This window comes from Meriones unguiculatus, chromosome 16 (genome assembly GCF_030254825.1).
Source record: "Meriones unguiculatus strain TT.TT164.6M chromosome 16, Bangor_MerUng_6.1, whole genome shotgun sequence".
NCBI lineage: Eukaryota > Metazoa > Chordata > Mammalia > Rodentia > Muridae > Meriones > Meriones unguiculatus.
The window spans coordinates 47431643-47456724 of NC_083363.1; the positions used below are offsets into that span (position 1 = coordinate 47431643).

At 36.2% G+C, this 25082-nt stretch overlaps 1 protein-coding gene across 10 annotated transcripts in view; it reads right to left on the bottom strand.

The window, feature by feature from the left end:
- Nucleotides 1-25082, bottom strand: part of Fam135a (family with sequence similarity 135 member A) — an 85010-nt gene that overhangs the window by 14703 nt on the left and 45225 nt on the right. For 5 of the 10 annotated variants that reach the window (XM_060369797.1, XM_021649105.2, XM_021649106.2 and 2 more), the window contains 6 exons: nucleotides 24200-24277; nucleotides 21202-21251; nucleotides 19164-19319; nucleotides 5221-5294; nucleotides 3337-3491; nucleotides 761-3119 (listed from right to left, as the gene is read on the bottom strand). In XM_060369797.1, the coding sequence (XP_060225780.1) occupies nucleotides 761-3119; nucleotides 3337-3491; nucleotides 5221-5294; nucleotides 19164-19319; nucleotides 21202-21251; nucleotides 24200-24277 (2872 nt within the window). Of the gene's footprint in view, nucleotides 1-760; nucleotides 3120-3336; nucleotides 3492-5220; nucleotides 5295-19163; nucleotides 19320-21201; nucleotides 21252-24199; nucleotides 24278-25082 lie in introns of those variants that run through there. The other 5 variants (XM_021649108.2, XM_060369799.1, XM_021649109.2 and 2 more) reach the window with 4 other exon arrangements.

Genomic DNA, 25082 nt, shown 5'->3' on the forward strand with positions numbered 1-25082 from the left:
CTGCTATCTAACATGACACGTGTGCTCATCCATTTGGCTGAGAAAAGTAGAAATGAAAAAGCTGATGAGTAATTGTCTGTGTAGTACATAGACTTTGCTTTCTGCTGCCTCAGAAAAACTGAGAAGACCCAAAAGATAGTATCAGTTTTTGTTTGTTTCTGAGACAGGGTCTCTCTATGTGGCTGTGGTTGTCCCTGGAAGGGCAGGCTGGCCTTGAACTCACAAAGATCTGCCTGACTGACTCCTGAGTGCTGGTATTACAAGGCATATGCTATCATGTGATGCTCATATGTAAGTTTAAAAATCAATGACTGTTTCCACCTTCTAGCTTTCGGCTTCATGGATCTTAACTTTGTATATAAACCAGAGTAACCTGTGAATGTTAAAAATCTACTGTACACACGCCCAGACCTCACACCTCACAGATCGTGAGCTGGTCGAGGCTGAAGTAGAACTTTTAGGAATCAGTGCACACAGACCCATCTGCTACTGCTGACAACTGACCTAAGCAAGGGGACTAGGCGCTGGTAGGCTTAAGGAGCTTCTACAAATGTGCCATTCATTTACTTAATATTACCCTGACTTCCCACATGTACTGATAAAACCTAGCTCTTTTCTGAAGTTATGGGAGGAAATGAGGTAGTGACAAAAACAGGTTCTAACCTTAGCTAGGAAACAACAAAAAAAGACTCCACCTTTTGGCACTATTTTTGATGTTCCAGATATACACTTAGATACAACATTGAGTTCCATTACTTACGCATGTATTTGAGGTTTTGGTGAATTTTCATACCAGGATGTTGAAGAAGTGAAGTTGTAAGAAATACTGCTTGGCTGCTTTGTAATGGCATCAAATTTACTTCTAGAAGAATATTTAACACCACAAGGAGAATCTCGGGGAGCAGATGGGAAGGACAAACAACCAGAAGTACAAACAGTAGGAACCGTTACGCCAGCCCTCAGATAGTCACTGTTTACTTTTTTGGATGGTTCATGTCTTTCTTCCCCTAGTGCATCTCCACTTATGTAGTGAACACTTACTGCTCCATCTGTAGCTGGAAAATCTGCTTCTTCATAATACCCATTTTGAACCATCTGTTGGTCCTCCTCCTCGTCGTCTTTGCTCTGTTCCTGCTGAAGATCACTAATTCCCTTCTCACAGGTTTCCTTCTGAGAGCTCACTGAGCTGCGGTAGGGGTTAGCACACGTGTCAGAAACATCCATATTGCTCTGAGATCCAAAATAATTTTCCACAAGCCCCTGTTTCACCACATCAGTACTGCTGGAAAGAGAGTCGCCTGTACTCAGTGGGTCACTTTCAATGACACGGGCTTCTGAATACACTTGCTTGTTATTTAACGGCTCACTAATTTTTCTTTCTACAGTTCTATCTCTACTAAGCTCTGCGTCAGTAGAAATAGAACCTGAAACAACACAAGGAGTACCCAAGCAAATCAGTGTTGAGCTTGGCGTTGTCACTGTTTCTGCTGAGTTGTTATTACACGTGTCATGACTCGGAGAACCTTTAAAGACAGCATCCAAGTCCAAATTAGGTTTGGAGCCCCAATTACTTTTAATATCACTGGAAGTATCTTCGCCTGAGGAAACAAGCTGTAAAGGGTCTTTACTGTTTGAACTTAAGGAATGCATGGCTAAACTCTCATTGTCCAAATGCCCCGAAAATACAACACACTGCTGTTGTAAAACAATGCTTGACTTTTTACTATCATCACACGTTGGCAGATCCACTGCTCCTAGATGTAACGCCGTCTTCCTGTCACTTGGATGACATTCAGGCACAGCACATTTCCTACAGCTGTCGTCAGCTGACAGGTCATCATCAGAAGGCAGGGAATTTATTGACGTCAGAGACGACTGTATTTCACTTAAAGCACTTGTGCTCTCAGTGCAATGACTTCCTAGAGAAAATTTTACATTGTGATCAGGCTTCACCAAGAGCGGAGTAAACAATCGCTCGCTGTTGCAAGGACCTGGCCCTTGGGGAGTTTCAAAGGCCAGTTCTGGATTTGGATGTGTTGCAAAAGAACTTGGTTCACTCTCAACACCTGAGTCTGAAAATCTAGAGGAGGCATATGTGGCATTAGTATCTGGTAATTTAATTGTGTCACCACTTACTACAACATGATATTCTTTTGTAGAAGGAACAGGCAGACTACTTCTTAATTTAGTTAATGATTCTTCCATAGAATGACCCGTTGTTTCCTGCACTGCATCCCTTTCAAGGGTTATTTCCGTAGTCTTGGATTTATCATTCGATTCTAAGGACTCAAAAATGGGTAGTAAATTATCCACAAATAGTTCATCTCTGCGAAGCTCTGTCCAAGGTCCTACTTTAACTGTTGTTTCCTCTCCACTGACAGACTCTTTACTGTTGGCCTTGACTTCCAGTGTTCTAGCTCCCAAAGATGGGGTTGTCTGACAGTCATGGCAATCATCTGGTGAGTGTCTAGACGCCAGACTATGCTCCGTATGTGAGATGTCACTATCGTCTTGGGAGAGAGCACGTTTACCTGAAATGGATAAATTGGCACAAAGATTTAGGCTGCCAGAGTTCAAGAGATCGAACTGGTCTGGTTGCATATTTTCAGTATCTGGAGACTTGTATTCAGTTCTGTCTGTATTAGCTGGCAAAGAGCTAGCTTCCTTTTGACTTGTCTGTCTGATGTAGGCTTTTAGGTCAAAATTATGTCCACATAGTGTGGGATCCAGACCTTCCTTCTGACTATGTGAAGGATTGCCTTCAAAGCATTTAGTGAGATCACTTGATGCTGTATTTTTCAAACATTTGTAGCTTACTAGAACGACAGAATCTTTAGAGTTCTGTTTTATTAACTTTTTCGTGTTCTCTGGTTTCATTGTTTTCATGAGCTTAGTGACCTTAACCTTGGATTTATTTGATTCTTCATTTTTTCCTTTTAGAGGTTTTGTTAGCTGCTTTTCACCTTCTGTATAGCAAATACTGGAGGCAACAGCAGGTCTGACTTTCAACTCTGGGCTAGAAAGTCCTGCTACAGAGCTTTCTTCAGTCTCATGTTTATCCATTCTACTGGCCTCTGATAGCTGAAGACTCTGAATTCCCATCCAGGGCGCTTCTAAGTCTTTTATCCAAAGAAAAAAAGATTCAAGTTTACAATAAGTGTGAAAACTCAAAGGATCAAGACTACTTTCTCTAACTATAACTTTCTAATTTCCTCATAAGTAAATGAAACTAGAGGGGGAAATGACTTAATGTTAGGGGATGGTTTTATGTATATTTGGAAAAATATGCTGAAATTGACATACATAGCTTATGTATTTTAGTTAGATTATACTTACCTTCAATAACTGAATCTAAATACCTATCTTCAAAGATTATAGGTAATGAATTGAGATCTCCATCTAATTCACTACATTCAATAGGTAGGGGTGGAAGAGAACTGCAGAAGGAAGTATTTTTGATAGCGGTGCACATCTGTAGATGACTCTGAGCACTGAAAAATATTCTTAAGTCAGATTGTAGTGAAAAAATAATTACACCCACCTCCACTTTAAATCTATCCTGTTCTCTTCCCCACCAGTTCTAGCCCCTTTCCTCAAGATACAACGTCCCTGGGAAAAGCTTCTTGGTCAGTGATTAAAACTGGCAAAGTAAAAATTAGGGTTTACTGATAATGAATTATTGAAATTATAAATTATAAAACTATACTTTGTTGACAAGCTAGTTCCTAATCTATTTTACCACTTCCTGTATTATCTCAAGGTGAATGTTAATGCATGCTGTTTGAAGTGCCAAATTTGCTGGAAGCAGCACACAGAACTAGTATTAAAGGCTCACTGCTTCCTACTTATTTAATGAGAACGCAAGGGAAACCGAGTGTTCCACACAGCTGCTTTACTGATACATGTGGATAAGAACACCGAACAGCTATTTAAAATAGGATATATGAATTTCTAACACAAAATAGTGATCAGAAACATCTTCTAGAAGAGTGGATAGATGGCTCGGTGGTTAAGAGCATTTAGTACTCTGGCAAAAGTCTTTGTTTAATTCCTAGCACCCACACGGTGGCTCATCTTTAACTACAGTTCCAGGAGAACTGACTCCTTTCTCTGATCTCCAATAGTATCAGGTACATATATGGTAAACATAATCACATTCAGACACATAAAAAAAGTGCAAAAATTTTTTTTAGAAAAACCACTTTCTAATAAAAAATTCAAGAAAATAAAAAAGTGTATTATAAAAACTCAATTTACTTATGACCCAGTCAGAACAATTAATACCTGCCCTTGTTTTATAATTCGAGATTGACTGCCTTCTCTGTCCAGTCACTGTTTATAGGTATTTTCAGGATGTAAGATATATATATGCACTGAAATATATTCTGTATGATTTGACAAATGAATACACAACACAAAGACTATTTCCATCTACTCGGTTTCCTTACATTTTCCAGCCACATCAACCCCAAGAGGATCACTGAACTTTCTTCACCTTAGTTTTGCTTGTTCAAAACTTCATATATTAAAAAGAAAAGTCATAATACAGTATTCACTCCTTTGTATCTGCTTTATTTTTCTCAATGAAATGACTTCAAACAACTCTTTAAAGACAAAGAAAATGAGACCTAACCACATTCAGTAGTATAGATGGAAGGCATTTATTTTGCACTTTTTTGTTTTTCAAGCCATGGATTCAAGACAGCTCTGGCTGTCCTGGAACCCCTGTGCAAACCACACTAGACTCAAACACAAAGATCCACCTGCTTCTGCCTCCAAACTCCTGGGATTAAAATCATGTAGCACCAGCACCCAAGTATTTTAGATATTTAAACTGTGTATCTTTTATGTCAGGGAAGACAATGTCATTCACATTCAGACTATAAAAACCTGATGTGAAAAAAGGTGAATGTGAGCTATTCTGACCTGAGAAAGAAAACATAGAAGACGGCATGTTAAAGAGAAGTACACAGTAACATCCTTAGGTGTGACACAGCTCACAGCAGGGGACATGGCACAAGTTCATTCTGCTTTTTGTTGAACAGACAGAATTTTCAAAAGATAACTCCTAAGATTACACCTAATATGATTAGAGTTCTACATTTCAAATTCCTTCATTTTCTTTTGCCTTAAATACCATGAAGTCTGTCATTAATAAAGTCTAATATAACCATACAAAAGGAAACAGAATTATCTGTATTTTGGAGTTGTGCTACTTACTGAAGTTCTTGATAAGCAATGGCAGCTTCTCTTGGATGTTCAAAACAAAAGAATGCCTCCGAAAATCTGCGAACCTAAATAATTTTAAAGAAGAGCATTGATAATGTGACAGTTTCATTTATCAGTCTGGCACAGAATATCAAGCAGAGATGCTGACTCCACTAGGCATTCAAAAATCATCCCTGTGAGAATTAAACTTTCCCTCAGTATTGTTGTCACTGTATTTCTACATTGTGTAGAATAAAGAAACAAGAGAACTGAGCAGCTAAAGTTTGCATTTTGGATCTCATTTCTCCTCCTTAAAGGCAGAGATGGTATTGTCCTATTTGTTTTGTCTACACTTTCCAGAATAGTGCCTGACACATATGCTATATGTCAGACATTAAAGTACATGACAATCAACTGTCTGATTTACTGGCTTTGTGCACTTGACCTCTGAGCTTCAGGTGATGCACTTTCAAACTGACACTCAGTACTTGCTGTGCGTCCAGCCCTGTGAAGAACAAAGAACACACGCAGCAGTAGTTTCAGAGCGGACAGTCTATATAACACGTGCTCTGTAACTGCTGTGCTAGCGGTTGCTGCATTCTGTCTTCACACAACTATGCACAGATCAAACCTCCTTCCTAGAAATACAGGGACAGGAACTATGTTTTATTTTACTGTTTAAGACAGGGTCTCACTGTATAGCTCTGTTTGGCTTGGACCTTGCTATATAGACCACAGTGGCCTTAAACTCATGGAAATCTACTTGCCTCTGCCTCCCAAGTGCTAGGATTAAAGGTATGTGCCATGATGTCTGAAGGAACTATGAGCCCTCTAATGTATTTTACCATGTTATAAAAGAATGTACTTGGTAAATATATATTTAATTTGCTGACTATTTCTTCCACTGTTTTTGTTTTGACATTTATTTTTAATTATGAAAACAAAGGCTTTTTTTTTTTTAAAGGTACTAAAGCACTGGTAAGCCAATTAAGAGAGGGAAAAGTTATCTTGTTTGGGTACACAGAGGGAAGAGAAATACATCACATGTTTAAGTCAGATCATGGTTAAGATTTTTTTTTTGGTGTGTGTGTATACATACATGTACTTGGTGACTATAAAGTATAAGTCTATACTTTATGTATAGACACACACACACATATATATATACTTCATATATAGATTATAAAGCATATATGCATTTTTATTATATTAAGTGCAAAAAGAGAGGTTTCATTGTAAGACTCCATACTATAATTTAATGATACCCAAATTCTTCCTTAACCCCTTCCTCCCTCCTTTGCCTGTTGCCCAGAAAACTCTCTTTTTCATTTCAGGTAACCTTCCTTTTCTTTAGCGTCCACTTAATTTCTAGAGTTGGCGAGCTGCTTCCCTTCTCTCCTAAATGGCCCTGATTCCTACAATAAGTAGCACTTCTTGCCAGTGTCCTACCTAGGAGGCTCTGCTAGGACTTTGATTTAAGCCTTAACATGCTCTGGAGGAGGGATCTTCATTTAGTAAGTGAGGAAGCTACTGCAAAAGGAGTCAGGGAAAGGGTAAGTGATAAACCTGCAGCTTCAAGTACCAGTTTGGGAAATTCCATATCTGGTGCTCTAAAGCTCTTCTCTTTTGTCTTTCTACATCAAGGTTTTGTTATCAGAAATATTTCCTTGCCTCTATGTACTAATACGAGGTTCTTTTCCTAAATTTCCTTACAGTTTTTAGCACACTGGAATGATATGCAATGAATGAAGTTTTTGTATCACTGTAACTAATATATGACTGCCACCTGATGGCAACACATAGTATTAAAATTTAAGTTTTTCAAATTTAAATTTAGGGGGTACAAAAATACACAGTATTGCTTTGTTATACTTGCTTATAAAAATTTAAAACTCTAATTTAAAAATCATTTACTTGGCAATATCACAACTATTCAAACTGAAAAAAGATACTTTTGCTTTAAAAGGCTAAATCTTTTTTTTCTCTGGGTTCACTCTAAAATGCTGGTAAATTGTTAGGAATATTTTGCTGTAACAATTTTATATGCCTAATGTTGAGTGCAGTCTCCATCTGATAAATTAGGCTCATATATATTGTGAAAATGTTTACTTGATTACATGTCCTTTGCTCTGTGTGTTATAGGATAACATAATGCTTTGTTCCACAAAACTTATTACCATTTAATATTAGATACAATTCTAGCTATTAAGTGAAATGATTTCTCTATCCACTCTCTTTTAAAAGCAAATCAACAAAGAAAAAATTCTTTTGTATGCATGACAGGCCATTTTATTTTATTTTAATCTTACTTAATTAAAAATTTCTAGGCCTTTCTGCTCTTCCTGATACTTGGAACTACACCCAGCACACATGTGAGGCAGTTCTTTCCCAATGAGTTATGCCCCTAGTTCACCATTTTTCTAGTTCTATGGAGGTATCTGAGTTGTGACATTATATTCTTAAAGTGCAATTTGATGAACTGAACATGAAAGCATCACTGGGCTAACAACATGAACACACCCATCAAAAAGAGCATGAAGATTTGCAGAGACAATTGCACGTGGGACACTGTGAGCACCAGAGGTTTTTGTTTTGTTGTTGTTGTTTGTTTTGTTTTGAGGCAGGGTCTCACTCTGCAGTCCTGGCTGAACATGTAGTTCAAGTTGATTACAAACGCATGTAGTTTTACTCTTATCCAAGTACTGGGATTACAAACATGAACTATGATTACCAGCTACAACAGCTCGATACAAAAAAATCCACTTTGGGCACAGTAGCACACACCCTTAATCCCAGCATTTGAGATGCAGAAGCAAGTGGATCTTGAAGCAAGAGTTCAAGGCCAGTGTGATCTACATAGTGAGCTTTAGAATAGGTAGTGCTACATAGTAAGAATCTGTCTCAAAAACAAACAAACAAAAAAACTAAATTAAAACTACCTTTAAAAAAACGCACCCCTCCTTCATGTAAGTAAAGGATGAAAAAGAAATAATAATAATAATAATAATAATAATAATAATAATAATAATAAATACCACTTGGGACCTTTTAACATAGGATCTAATATTTCAATAATTTTAGTAGACTACAAAACCCATTTGTTCAGGTTAAGCATACAATCTAAACTTTGCATTTAATGCCATCATCCAGAAAAGACTAAGTGTGTACTTTCTAATTAAGAAAGTAGAAAACCATGAATCACATAAATGTTCCCTATAAGTTAAAATAATTTAAAAGAAAAAATTCTTTAGAAAGTACATTATTGGTAAATAAAGTTTACTTTGGAGAGATGTATTTAGGAAAATGCTATGTATGTTTTTGAATGCTTATATAAAAAAGCTATTTATAATGACAGTAGAAGTGGAAGTCTGTTCAATCCTTGTAAAATACTAAACAAAAGCTCTTTATTTAGAAAATATTTCTTAATATCTTAACCTTCACATTGAGTTGTTAAAAAATCTATTAAGCAGTGTTAGAGATGAGTGTATCTCTAAAAATGCAATGAAACCTTTCACACCATTATAAGAGGTAAAAACGGCAATGGATGTTATGCAAACCTTTCACATTATTATTACAGGTAAAAATGCAGTTATGCAAACTTATCCTAGAGCATACATATACAGTACTGTTAGAAAGATTTATTTTTGGTGTCCTGGATCAAACTCAGAGGCTTGTACAAGCTAGGCAAACAATTTACCACTGAGTTAAAATAGCAAGTAGCCAATACACCCATATATATGTACATATATGTGTGTGTGTGATACATATATATGTGTATATATATTTATATATAGATAGATATATTTATATATCTATATCTATCTATCTATCTATCTATCTATCTATCTATCTATCTATCTATCTATCATCTATCTATTTTTTAAATCCTAAATCTTACTAAAAGGTTCTGGGAACTCCCTGGCCCACTGACTGGTCTTACTGGGAAGCTGTATCTCCGCATTAGGATGAGGTTAGTCAAGTCACTTGGTACTTTTAAGTGCCAATGTAAAAATGTCCTTTCCTCAGTCAGAACTGGACTCAAAGGAGGATGTGCCCATTCAGCTAATCCACTCTTCCTACACGAATGGTGTTAATTCAGGGAACAGCATAATTCTGACAGTAACTTGCAGAACTTAAAAACAGGTACCTAGTTCTGGACCTCAATCATTATTTTGTGTTTCTTAGCCAGGCTTGAAAATTCTGTTTTAATCTCTACTTTAACTTCATCACAGAGAAACTGGTTCAGAATTCACCATTAAATAAAAATAAACTACAAAACCAGACAAAAGACATTAAATAATATCAAGAACAGAAGAAAATAATCAAAGAAGCAGGAAGATGTAACACCCAACCAAGAAGTAAATGCAGTTCCTAGATGACTTCAAGATTACCTGGATGTTACTGAAGTTGCCAGTTCTATTTTAAAAACTCTTTCTGTTAGCATAGCTTTATAAAAAGAAACAAACAAGCAAACAACCTCCTTCCCTAATACCAGGTCTTAGTTCCATCCCTGTCAACAAACAAACAACTGACTCAGCTAACATTGAAACATGATGACAATCAAGATGGGATAATTTAGATGGATGGAAACTATCACTTAATAAATCTAGCCATACCATAAAATGGTCAAGATGCAAAATATATATTATACTCCTAGTTGCAAACATTTGTAAAAACATCAATAGAAAATGTGTACAAATTTCCGACACTGAAACCAAAAATGCTTACAAAACAAATTTAATATAGCCCCAATAAAAGGTAGCTACACCGCCCCCATTCATGTATACTGCACACATAAAGACACACATAATAGAATGCCAAGAAGAGCAATGTGGGCAAGGATGTGCAAAAGCCACAAAACCCATTTGAACTGCTAACAGAAATGTAAGATTGTACAAATGCTGTGTAAAGAAGTTTGGAGGTTCCTCAGAAAGCTAACCAGATTACTGTATGACCCGCTAAGTCTATTCCTGGGCAAAGTCAACAGAAATGACAGCAGGTAATCATGCAAATACTTTCAGACCAATTCCATAGCACCACTATTCAGAGCAGTCAAAGAGACAAACGAATTGTTAGTTTGTTACGGTGACAGAAGTACTGTAAAGAGAGATGCTAATTTTAGCTCAAAATTTCAGAGGGTACTGTCCAAAATGACAAGCACAGCATGCGTGCTGGAGAGCCTTGCATCAGAATCAGAAGACATAATACATCCTGAAGTTATGCCCCAACTGACCACCTTTTGCCAACTAGACAAGTCTCTAATGTTCCATAACCTTCTAAAAGGGTGTCACCAAGGGCTCTCACACACAAGTCTTCTAGGGGTATTTTACATTTAAACCATAATAGTGGTATATCAATCCAATGGAATTACATTATAATATGAAGAAAAGTGCTAATATGTGTAAATAATGGGATGGGCTAGAACAGTATACTAAGTGAAAGAAGTGAAACACAATGACCAGGTCTGCTTACACTTATATAAAACATGCAGAAATAGTACAAGCGAGACCAGTGGTTATAGAAGAGGGAAGGGAAAAGAAAAATGACAGATTTCAATTTGGAAAACTATCCTGGGATGAAGGTAAAGGTATAACATTATAAATATACTAAATGCTACTGAATTATATATAATTTTCAATTTGTTATAAATGTTTTTCTGATCACAAGTGAAAAAGAATATTTGGAAATGGCTACCTGTTACCTATTGCACTGACTCTGGAGGTTTGTTCAATAAATATTTTGATTTCCTAGCTATTAGGCTATAGCCTAATAGGGTGTTAAATGTTTTAAGTCATCAATCCCAGTGAATAAGTGCAACATGTTCATATCACTTCATATTCGTACCAAATGAAAATTCAAAATTGTATCGTATACTGTCAAGGTGATCACAGAAAAATAACTGAAATTATATTTTACCCTATGTGTAAAACACAAATGGCACAGCAAACTAGAATGAGAATGAAAGGTGTGCTAGCATACACTTGGACTACTGTTCTTTTTCTACATGCACATATTTTCTGTGCGCATAGTTCCTCTTATAACCTCTCTTTTCTCTCATTAGTCCTCTAGACAGCTTTACCTCTACTTTCCTGTCATATACACACAAATGACTTTGTTTATCCACAAATGATAAAATCAAGCAAACAAACAACATACAATGCTCTCCCGCCAGCAGTGTATAGGGTTCCCTTTTATCCACATGAAGTCCGGTGTTTTTTGTTCTTCTTGCTGTTTGTGAGAGAAAGTCTTACTATATATAGCTCAGGCTGCTCTTGTTTGTATTCTCTTGTCACAGCCTCCTAAGTGTTGGGATTACAGATATGTTCCAACATGTTTAGCTGTTTAAAGTCTAATTTATGTTCACTGCCCCCATTCCTAACGCCTAACCCAGGCTCTAGGAATGCCCCCATTCCTAACGCCTAACCCTACCTCTTTCCTTTTTAAAAGTTTTGCTCTGAGGAAAATCAAACAACTCAGACCCTTGCACATGCTAGGTAACAATTCTATCACTGAGCTATATTACTCACTAGTTGTTTGTTTGTTTACTTGATGTGCCAGGGATAGTTCTTCTAATCCTAGGAATAAACTTGTAAATTCTAAGCAAGTATTCTCCTGCTGAAGAAACAAAGCCACACCCAGCCTTCTTTTTAGTTTTTTTCAGACAGGATCGCATCAGATTGCCCAGGCTCACTTTGAATTCACTCTGTAGTCCAGGAAGGCCTGGAGCTTGTAAACCTTAAATCGTAACTATCTGAATACTTGGGTTTAGAAGCCTGCAGCATAAAGCTTGCTTGATGATATTTTTATTAACAAACATTAATTGTATATACTAATGGGGTTTCTTGTCATATTTCAATACATATATACAGTGCACACTGATCAAATATGGCCTCCTTTTTTCTTGCCTCTGTCCTTTCCCGCTATTCTATATTCAGGTCAAGAGAATTGCTACTGTATATTCAGGTCAACTTTTTATTTTTAGCTTTCATGTGAGAACTTGCCTTTTTGGGTCGGTCTTCTTTTCCTTAACACACTATCTTCCAGTTCCATCTATTTTACTGCAAATTAAGTCAATTCATTTTACTATTTATAAATGTATATAAAACAGATGAACTGTGCAAAGGTCAACTCTATCTAGTACCTGAATCTGCTGCATCTCTAGACCACTTGTCAGCTGTACAACTTTGGCCAATCACTTTCTTTCTCTTCCTAATGTCATCTCCCCCCAGTAACATAAAAAGAGTAAGCTATTTAATTCATGGGATTTTGATGATTTAAATTAACAGTATAAATCTACTGTACAGTATCTGGCTGATAACTGATTATATAGATGATCTATTAAGTAAAACCACATAAACAGATGAACCAGGATCCTTTCCAGAACATTCCATGCTTCCCCTTTACTCCCAAGAGTACAAAAATGTACTAACCACAACCAAAAAACCGTTCTCCCTCCTTTTAACCTGTAGAAGAATTATTGGGTTCCTAGTCAGTGCTCCTGGAAGAATCGTTGCAATTTCATAATGGGTTAGTAACATGCATGTTGCTATGAACTAAAATAAAAACACAAAGAGAGAAAATGAGGATAAACTAAATGGCCCAAAAGTTACAAAAGGGTAAATACGGTGAAATGGGGAACAAAAATTTGTACATAATGAAGATGTTAATGATGATTTTCAGACATTTTTATTCATTTCATTTCATTTCATTAAGGTTTGCAGAAGATAGCATTTTATGGCCCAATGAAAATGGTGCATTACTAAGAAGAGTTTGAATGAGGCACATCAGTATCATAGAATGTTAAGTTACTCAACAGCAGAATCACCGTATCAACTTAAGACTTTCCTTGTTGTTGGTCAGAACTATAAAACTATATATGCCCAGTAAGACTAAATGTTTAGCACTGGCTCCATATAAAGACAATGGACTCAGAATTATTTTTTTAAACCAATGAATTGTGTTTTCTATAACAGGCATGTTTGATTTAAAGATATGTAAGACAAAAGTTTTGATGCTTTAGTAAGCGATTATGTAAGACTACATTGGATATGCTTATTTCTATATGAAAATAACCCTATTATATGCTGCTATACATTTGAAATCCAAATATGACTAGGCATTCTGAGAACACTATCTATTTGGCATATCATTTTAACATCAGACACAACACAAATTAGTGGATTATTTAACTCTGTAAGATTGTCACATCAATTGTTACTTTGACCATCAGCCCTAAAAAGACTGTCCAGTTCAAACGAGATTGACATAAGTTAATACTAGCAAATTCACAAAGTTCATCATTCAAAGTCTGTAAACTACATATAGTGATCTACTTAATACTGGACTTATCTTGGGTACAAGCTATGATGAACATTAAATATTAATAATTAACAGTAAATAATTAATCATTAGCATTAACATATGGTCACCTCTGATGTTACAATATGAAACATTTTGATATAAGAGATGTCACTAGGAAATGTGGATACAGCTTTGGGTTCAGTATCCAGAACCAGAGTAACAATAAGAACAAGGGAGCACAGTTTTATTATTTTATTTTATTTTATTATTTTATTTTATTTTATGTATATGAATGCTCTACCGCCTGCATGCCAGCAGAGGGCACCAGATCTCATTATAGATGGTTGTGAGCCACCATGTGGTTGCTGGGAATTAGACTCAGGACCTCTGGAAGAGCAGCCAGTGCTCTTAACCTCTGAGCTCTTATAAGTGGATATTAGACATATAATATGGGATAAACATACTAAAATCTGTACACCTAAAGAAGCTAAGCAAGAAGGAGGACCCTGGGTAAAATGATCAATCCTCACTTAGAAAGACAAATGGGATGGATATTGGAAGAAGGAGAAAACAGGAAACAGGACAGGAGCCTACCACAGAGGGCCTCTGAAAGACTCTACCTAGCAGGGTATCAAAGCAGATGAGACTCATAAACAAACTTTGGGCAGAGAGCAGGGAATCTTATGAAAGGTAGAGATAGTAAGACCTGGAGAGGACAGCAGCTCCACAAGGAGAGCAACATAACCAAAAAATCTGGGCAGAGGGGTCTTTTCTGAGATTGATACTCCAACCAAAGACCATTCATGGATATAACTTAGAACCCCTGCTCAGATGTAGCCCATGGAAGCTCAGTCTTCAAGTGGGTACCCTAGGAAGGGGAACAGGGACTGTCTCTGACATAAACTCAGTGGCGAACTCTTTGATCACCTCCCCCTGAGGGGGGAGCAACCTTCTCAGGCCACAGAGGAGGACAATGCAGCCAGTTCGGATGAGACCTGATAGACTAGTGTCAGAAGGGAGGAGATCTCCCCTATTACTGGACTTGGAGAGGGGCATGGGAGGACTGGAGAGAGGGAGGGTGGGATTGGGAGGGAATGAGAGAGAAGGCTACATCCAGGATACAAAGTAAATAAACCATAATTAATATAAAAAATTAGTCAAAAAAAAGAACAAGGGAGCAACGAAGGGGGAGAATGAGTCAACCAGAGAAAGCGAGCAAAAAATTTCTCATCAGTTTACCTCTGTAATAGCACAAAGTCAACAGTGAATATACATTATAAAGCCATGTAACTCACTATGCTATCTTTTCCTAAACAAACACTGTACAACTTCTGGACTACTTTGGTTATTGTAGGCTTTTCAGAATGTCAAGGCAGTTTACTAAGTTCATGTTGAATTGCATTAATGGGATCAATAGACATGCTATGCTGTAACTGCCACTGTCTTTGTGATGCACAACAAAGCAGGGTAATACAGTATTTCCTTGTTGTATCCTAATTATACTTTCTTTCCTTCAGGAGTTAAAATCTGTATGATTGTCGAATCAGTTGTTACTCTGACATTAGTCCTAAAAAGAGATTGTCCAGTTAAACAGAGATTAACACAAGTCAAAGAGATTGACATGGGCTATTCTGATATTATTAACAGGGCATGGAAAGGGAAGCTCTGGGTAAAATGTTATATATTTAAGCGTGTATATGTCTTGGTGTGGTGTATGCAAATGAATGTGTAGGTGTAAGAAGATATTTTATGTCTTCCTCTATTGCTCCCTTTATTGAAAAATGGTGTCTCACTGAATGGGAAACTCACTATTTTAGCTGGGCTGCCTGGCCCAGAAGCTTTCAGGTTCCACTGAGATCACCTCTTGATTATGAGACAGGAATGCAAAACATGACTGACATTTTACATGGGTGTTGTGCATTTGAACTCAAACCCTCATGCTTGGAAAATGAACCCCTGCTTAGACGTAACCCATGGCAGCTCAACATTCAAGTGGGGTTCCCTAGTAAGGGGAACAGGGACGATCTCTGACATGAACTCAGTGGCTGACTCTTTGACCTCCTCCCTCCCCTAGGGAGGAGCAGCCTTCCTAGGCCACAGAGGAGGACATTGCAGCCAGTCCTGATGCTACCTGATAAAATAGGGTCAGATGGAAGGGGAGGAGGACCTCCCCTATCAATGGTCTTGGAAAGGGGAATGGAGAAGATGAGGGAGAGAGGGTGGGATTGGTAGGGAATGAGGGAGGGGGCTACAGCTGGGATACAAAGTAACCTGTAATTAATATAAAAAAATAAAAATTATTAAAAAAAAAAAGAATTACTTATCTCCTAAGCCTCGGCCCTTAGGATCAAAGGATTTTTGTTGTTAATTCTTTTTTCCCTCTTATAAAATATTTAAGGATGGCATATAAAGTAATGTTTTTGTCGTAGAGCTTTCACATATGTACGTCATTAATTTAATTGCCTCTTCTCTCTGGATGATTCCCTCCCTTCTACCAGATAGTTCTCCCTTATGCATTCATGTTACCCATACTTTTCCCACAGGTCCCTTTAAAATCTCTTCTATCTTATGATCAACTCTTTCTCTCTCTCTCTCCCCACCCCTACAATTTAAAATCTAGGTTGTTCATATGAAATAAAATAATGAACTATAGAAATGATCCCTCAGGAAATCTCAGAGAAGAAGGGGGCAACAGAAAGACCTGCAGGGGACAGGAGCTCCACAATGAGAACAACAGAACCAAAAAAATCTTGGCCCAGGGGAACCTGAAACTAATGAATAAACCAAGGACCATGCATGGAGAGGACCTAGATCCCCTGCTTAGATGCAGCCCATAGGCAGCTCAGTCCCCATGTAGTTTGTTAGTAAGGGGAGCAGGGGCTGTTTCTGGTATGAACTCAGCTCATGAACTCTGGCATGAACTCAGTTGCCTGCTCTTTGATCACCTCCCCCTGGCAAGGTGACCTGACAAGGCCACAGAGAAAGAGGATCCAGACATTCCTGATGAGACTTGATAGGCTAGGATCAGATAGTAGGGGAGAAGGAGTAGATTAGGGGAGGGACATAGGGGAGGAAGAGGGAAGAAAGGTGGAACTGGGAGATGAGGGACAAGGCTATAGCCTGGATACAAAGTGAAAGAAGAAAAAAAGAAGAATGAAGAAGAAGAAAGAAAAAGGAAGAATAAAGAAGCAAGAAGAAGAAGAATAGAAAAGAAGAGTATCTTCTAAGTCTACATCAACCAATTAATAAATGGGCTAATGAACTATTTGAAAAGAAAGTTCTCAAAAGCCAAGTGAAACAAGTATTCAACCTCCTTAGCCACCAGGAGAATAAAAATTAAAACTGCTTTGTGATTTCATCACATTACAGTCAGAATGGCTATCAAGAAAACAGTGATGAAAATGTATTGACCCCCCCCCACCCAGAGAGGCAGGCCTACACTCAAGTCTTCACTAAAGTCCTAATTTTCCAAGAGCACCAAGGAAAAGGCTTCAGCTCATCAGTGTGGGCACCACCATGGGAACTGGCTACATTTCCACTAAAATTCATCACTGCTCAAAGTCGTGGTGGTAAAAAATGTTAGTAACAATTGCCTGAAAGAAACACATTGCACTCATTGAGCTGTTCATTTTACATTACTATTCTAAGCTAAAGATCATTAGTAAGGTGAATACTGTAATTATGCTATCTTTTCCACTGCAGAATCTCATATTAGGCCTTTTAGAGAAGTGACTCATCTTTATTAAAGGACTTCTAAGAAAGAACCCTAAAAAATAGTTTTCAGTATGACATTCTATTTACTGAAATATAGTAACAACAACAACAACAAACAGAAAACTTATATCAAAGAGATAAGTAACAACATGAAAAAATAGTCCATTAAAAAAATCTAATACAATGAGAGGTTTTCTTTAAGGCCAATCTAGAAAAATATAAAAAGCATAAAAATATTAGTAATGAATGGTGGAAAACACTATAGATCTCACAGATTTTTTTTTTTAAATGAAGGATTCTGTTATTTGGTAATAGTAAAATTTAAAAGGTAGACAGAATAGAAAAACTCCTTAGAAAAATATAATTTATTAAACTGTATGAAAAAAATAAATGAAATACAATGTCCCTTACTTACAATGCATCATTTTATTCTAGTTACTGGGAAGAATAGACCAAAGTGAGGGTATTTTATGCAATCACTAGCCAAAACTCTGTAAAACACAATCCACCATAAAAGATAAAGAGATAAGAATAATTACACATTAATTGACTTGAAAGGGCCATCAAAACTAAATGTCAATCTGAGTTTGATCCTGAAAATGGGGGCGGGGGTAAGATTTGTCAAACAGGACATAACAATTGGTAAAATTTAAATATGGGCCATGTTGTGGTTTGAATGTAAAACTTCCCCTATAGCTCATGTGTTTGAACACATGATCACCAAATGGTGACACTGTCGGAAAGTAATGGACCCTTTAGGAAGTGAAGCCTTGCTGGAGAAAATGTCACTGGCGATGCGCCTTGAGGGTTCACAGTCTGGCCCCACTTGCTCTTCTCACTGTCTCTCTGCTTCCAGATGGCTAACGCAATGTAAGCAGCTGGCCCCATGCTCTTGATGTCATCCTTTCCCAGCCATGGTGGACTGTAGCCTCATCTGAAACCTTAAGCCAAAATAAACCCTTCCTTTCTATGTGGCTTCTATCAGGATATTTTATCACACCAACAAAGATTTAACTAAGATAGGCCATATACTAAATATCATTACTATACCAGCATAAAAATTTCTAAAGTTGGCTACTATGATGGATAAGCGGTTCTAATCTTGGGTAATAAATACTGAAGTAATAGTTAACTAGATAAATGGACCCCTTCAGGGAAACTGTTCTTGGTTTGCAATAGTTACAAACTTAGGAGGACTCTAAATGTCTATCAAGAGAATAAATTAATTGAATATATACCCAAATGGTGCATATCACAATAGAAAATCAACAACTGCAGCTACAATGAAAGTAGCATATTGGCCAGTGGCAGCACACACCTTTAAGCCCAGCACTCAGGAGGCAAAAGGACAGCCTGGTCTACAGAGCAAGTTCCAGGACAGCCAGGGCTACATAGAGAAACCCTGTCTAGAATCCAACCACTACCCCCCCTCCAAAGTAGCACACAAGAGGAGATACACACAACACATAATCTAATTTACACATAATTCAGTAACAAGAACACATTATACAATAAAATAGTTTAACTTTCTGAATAAGGACCACATTAGCTCTACAGCAAATACATCTGTATTTTCTTCACCTGGCAAAATTCCTAAATACATATTCCCATGAAGGGCTAAAGAAGAAAACGGAAAACCAAACTGAAAAAGAAAAAAAAAATCAGAGATGCCTATTGAGTTTCTGGCTTCTAATTCTTGCTTTTGGAACTGTCTCATATCACATATAATGATGTTTTATTTACTTTTAGGTGGTTTTCTTACTGGAAGAGGTTGTGAGTGAGATATACTGTTTGCTGTGTTATTTTACTATTAGCTTTAGAATAAAACAACATAACGATGTCTCTTCTGATTTATACACCTGAAGTGAGAATATTTTTAGTGATAGGAATTCCTAAAGATACATAACACTCAGTAAAAGCAGCACATTTCTTGAACTTACCCTCAAGGTGTGGTGTTCCTGTGCTAACAGTGCTCTTAATTCTTCATGCAGGGTTATAACTTCCAGAAACTGGCCCCATAAAGCCATGAGAAGTGAGCAAAGCTGTGCAAGGTTCATGTTGATCAGCTCTGCCAGTTCATCAGGGTTCTCTACTTTCTAAAACGACAAGGACAAACAGCTTCACTGCTTCCTGAGAATTACCACATCAAACTTTATTGTAACAATACTGAGAACACCAGCATGAAGGCAAGTATGCACATGTGTGCTGAGGGAGAGAAAACAGCTGAATAATGTTTTATTTAACTGATGAATATTGAGGCAATTTCAGTGAGCTAGCCAGTATTTTAATATCATATATATACACACACACATATATATATATGTATGTGTGTGTATATATATGACAATAAAATTCTAAAAAGAAAACAAGGACTTTCACCATGGAAATGGAGATTGATCAGCTGGAATGGATGGTGAATGCAGAGTGGAGGAGACCTAGCCGAAGCTGACTCTGCTATGGCCCATATCCAATATACACTGGAATATAAAATCAAGACAAATCATTCTGACTGGGCAGGAGCACTAACTCCACTGACTGAAAAAGAGAAAGTTATGACAGCACAATACAAATCTCCCATGCCAGATTTAAAAAGAAGTGGATTTTAAGAGGCTTAGCAACATGTCTGGTTAGTGCCTGATGTTGGGAGTGGGGAGAGGGGGTAAGACAGAAGGAGGTTTTCCTTGAGTGAAATGGGAGAAATATATAAGGGAAGATATCATATGAATAAAAGTCAGCCAAAAGAATGGAATGCAAATAAAGAGATTTAATATTAAAAAACACAAACCCAAACCAAACCAACTCCTTCAATCTCTGAATAAAAAACGAGGTATTTTTCGTATTGACTCCACATTCTTATAATTATTTTTAAATGAATATTGCCCTGTGGGTAACTATTTAAGAACAACTGTTATATCTTTTATTAATAACATAAACCCTTATTTTATTTTATATGAGTGGTTTGCTTGCATGTACATTTATTTATATGCATGTTAAGTGGCTATGGATGTCAGAAGCGGGAGATAGATTCCTTGAAACTAGAGTTACAGATCAATATAAACTGCCACGTACGTACTAGGGATAAAACTTTCAGTCCTTTGGAAGAATAGTCAGAGTTCTTAGCTGTTCAATCATCTCTTCAGACCTATACTAGTAACTTTTTAAAAGAAAATGATCATTTGAATTAAAGAAGTCCTGTGATAATAAAGGAAATGACATTCTTGTGTATCTTGCATATTTTTAAAAAAGACCCTTCTCAAAAAGAATCTAGTTTTCACTGAAATGTACATATAGACACATATTCCAAACTAAATGTATACTTTCATTTGATTCATGGCTCTGGTTTCTCCCACTAGCACAGCTGGTGTAGAGTGACTCTAGAGTGAACTTAGCATAGTCAAGGCACTTAGTTTTCTGACCAAAAAAGAAAAAGATGTATATAATTCAATTCTAAGAATAAACCAGAAAAGCAGCTTGAGACAGAAACTGACTTGTAGTAAAAAGTATTTTAAAGGACTGCCATGCAGGAGGGCCAGCAAGAGTACAGAGATGAAAGACAGATAGGGCAGTGTGGGGGGAGGGGCAAATAAGAACAATGTGTAATGAAAAGTGTGAGATTATCAAATGAAATTTAGTTTTTTGCATACTAACCAAAAAGGTCATCAGATGAAAAACTACTGTTACAAAACTATACAACTAGCTTAAAAACCTGTCTAGAAATCCTTTAATAAAATCACAGAAGAAAGTATTTATGTTTGATCAGTTCTTTATGTACAAAATAATAAGTATTTCAAAGGAAAAGGTAGCTTTATGTTCAGGCTAGATGCTTTTGACCATCTAATATGTGGTTCTATTACGATCATCCAATTTATTTTTGCATTAAAAAAAGGTAAGTACTTGAATTTTCTTAGAAAAAATATTTAGGATACAAGATAGAAATTACTCAAAGAATGAGAATTAAAAAAGAAAAATTCCAAGTACCTTAACTTCTTCACACAGTTCAGTAAGACGAGTTTCTACATCCATTTCCTCTGAAAAGGGTAAAAACTAATTAGAGGAAAAATTTTAGTGTTAGATCTGAAAACTATCTTTGCTATTATATGAAGGACAAAATCTTTTGTAATAAGTTAATCCCTGATTTAACAAAACATTAGATTTGTTAAAAGTAAGGTGGTTTTGTTCACATAATTATGATTTATTTAGGTATGCGTTACGAATCTAGTAGAAAATTTATAATTAAAATGGCAATATCAGCAGGGAAACACTGAAACCAACAACATAAAGTGAGTTATTTTTAATGGGAGAGAATTACATTACAATCTCAAATATAAACTTAAAATATTTTTAACCTTAAACTAGGAAAATATAACTAAAATGAACTCTTTTAAAAAAATTGTCACACAAAAACAAAGATACATCCTATGACACGCTGCAATTCACTCATTAGCTCACTGACTTCAAAAATAATTTCAGTCAGCAACATCAGTGGCTTCTAATGTCAAGCTAAAAACAAAAACCCAGCAGCAAACCCTACATAAATTTCATATACCAACACCTACTTTCACATTGCTAATCATATATGTCAGAAGAAAATCATTAAAATTATATTTGGGTTATACACCCCATTTCAGAAAATAAACTTTATAAAAGTGATACCATTTTCTAATGTTTATACATAAGAGTCCAAATACCTATTATAGCTAGTGAGCTGCCCAATGAAAACACTCTGGAAGCCAAAGGTCAATGCTGGTATGTTCCTCTTCTTGCTCGACACATTATTCTTTCAAGCAGTCTCACTGAATCAGAGCTCAGTCTCAGCTAGACGGGCTAGCAGCAAAGCCTAGAATTCTTCCATCTCCGCACCCCACAGCTGGGGCTACAAGGCCCACGAGGGCAGTGTGTCTTACTTCACTGCTGGGCCTCCTCACCCAGACCCTCACATGGGCAGCAGCATTGTAACCACTGAGTCATCCCCTCAGCCCAAAACATCTTCACATGCGTAAAAGCAAAAAATAACTGCTAACTGTGATGACAACGGTCTCAAAATCACTTAGGTTTATCTCACTTTAAAAATCAGCTGTAATTTTCTTTTTCTTTTCAAATTCTGGATGATGATACAACAATTAACTGAAATGTAAAATCATATCCACTATTTTGTTCAATTATCTTGAGGACCTGTGCTCCTCCTACTGTCCAAGGTTACAATACAGAATATGTCCTTCCATGTTTTTAAAATACACTTGTGAGTTTTAGAGCTAATGTTATGCAACAATGAGATTCGATTTTACATTTTCTTGATTTTGTGTTTCTTTCTCAGCAGTTCTTCAGTGAAATCTGTCACCAACCTTAAGTACTTGTAATAATAAAGCTACTTTTACTTCTTTGATGTAGGTATAACAAAATTTTCCCTATTCCACTCTTTGTCCAAATATTGGTGGAAATAATGTAATAAACTTACTTGTACATGTCTCTTTAAAAAACATTTTTCAAAATGTGAAAAGAACCCCCCCTCACTAAAAAAACCCACATTATTTTTGTGATACGATCATCAAAACATGGGCTACAAAATAAAGTTATATTCAGCTAACAGAAATTTTCTACTTTTGTCCACTATACACTGAAATGTTATTTACAACTGACTTTTGTATGCATTAGGGTTTTTATTTATTTTGGTGTTTTTTTGTTTTTTTTTAGACAGGATTTCTCTGTGTAGCCCTGGTTGTCATGGAACCTGCTTTGTAGACTAGGCTGGCCTCAAACTCAGAGATCCACTGGCCTCTTCCTTCTAAGTGCTGGGTTTAAAGGTGTGTGCCACCATAATCTGGTTTATGTTTACGTTTTAAATAAAATCTTTTCCCCAACAAATCAAAATTTACTCCCCCCTTTTAAGAAAAATCTTAATTACATTAAGCAGCATTTTATAAAACCAGAATGCTCACAAGGTAAGCAGACTGGCTGGCAAGAAACTAACTGAACTAGAAATACATTTTAATCACTATGAAAAATGCTAAAGTATGCCACAAATTTCATGTCATAAATTCTTTAGTTTTAAGTAATTTCATATGAGAATAAAATTTCAACCTTGCTTTTTTTCCATCATGATAAAAAAATGAATTTTTGAAAGAATTTTAGTAAACTAAGCAGCTTAAATCTTTTTCAGCCAGTATTCATCTGAAAAAACTATATTCTTCATTTGATTTTGTTCACTCATCTAACAAACTGAAAATACAATTTTATTTCATTTGAAAAATTCAACGCTATTCATAATTTTAAAAGCCGCAACCATGATTCAATACAAAATGGAAAATTTCCAGTATGTTTTCAGAAAGTTAACAAACTAAGTACCATTTGTATGCAAGAACAAAAATCTAAAATATACTATGGAGGCTGGGCATGGCAGTGGTTCATAGTTTTAATCCCAGTCATATTTCTGTGATCCCACCAAAAATTATATATAAACATGGAAATGTACAAACAAAACCAGATAATTAGATCTCTTTCTTTAACATAAGCAACATTCAAAGTAAATATTTAATAATTTTGAAAGACTAGGATGATGAAAAACATGCAAATTGACTAAAACCACAAAACCAATCCTGAAGGGTTCTTTATCCCTCCAACACATAAAAACCAGTTTTTAAGTGATATTTTTAAAGATTAGGTCCATCCAAAGATGAGATTACTTTAAGGACATTAATGGCAATTGTTATTTAATCAGCAAATTTTGGTGATACAGATGGTTTTGAGAAAAAGTGTCATAAAAACTAGAATATGTGAAAAGCCAAAGACATCTTTATCCTATTACTTTCATTTCTAAATAAAAACTTCAACATGACAAATCAATTAAACTAACCCAAATTTTTCCACAACCCAAATTGATTATATACATTAGCTCTTAATAAAAGTGCTAGAATGTATTATGATGTTTACAGAGTTTTTAAGTAAGAGGATTATTTAATTACCCTATTTGTAAACATACCTAGATGTGTGTCGCTCTGGGTTCCTGGCTGTGTTCTTCTGAGGAGGCGCTCATATAGGACCTGCATGCTGGCCTTGGCTAGTCATAAGGGTTGCACACAGCACTAGTTACTACACTCCTTGTACAACAAAACTTACTTGAATTTTCCAACTTGTTAATAACAGACTTAGTATTGATAGTGCACTTGGTTAATAGCTCATTAGAATTACAAATGATGTACATTCAAGTTTAGATTATTTTTTAGTATTTATGCTGATCAGTACTTCTTATTCCATTATTGTTGATGTTGTAGTTTCACAGATTCAGAATTCTCGTGCTGGCAAGTCTCAGAGACTGGCTAGCTCAACTCCCCACTTGTCCAAGTATGGGGGTTAGGCTCACACAGGCTAGGGAACTGCCAAAACCTAGACTCCACAAGTCCTCACTCTTGTTTTGTGAGCTTCTTTACAGTGGAGTTCTTTGAATAACCAATATTTAATGAGAGTCCTCAAAACACAATGTACATCATTTATCTAGGAGAAAAGAAAAAGGAAAAAGAGCAGAAAGAAATTCAAAATATTATTTTAAAAGAGGGAAGAGTTTACATTAGTTTCTCAAAGCATGGTGCTTAAGAATTTTAACTCTATGATTATTTAAAACATTAAAAAAATTAAATGATAGAAATATTCTCTTGTCAGGAGCTAATTTATATCCCCTTATTAGAACTAGTGATCATAATGATGTTTAATAAATAGTACATTATATACCAGGAAAATATATTAGTGTCTACAATTCAATTTTATTAGAACAAAAATATTGTTGATAAACTCAGAATGTAAAACATTTTTATTTTAAGTAATTCATAGTATTTTTAGATGTTCTCTAGAGATTGTACTTGAGTAAA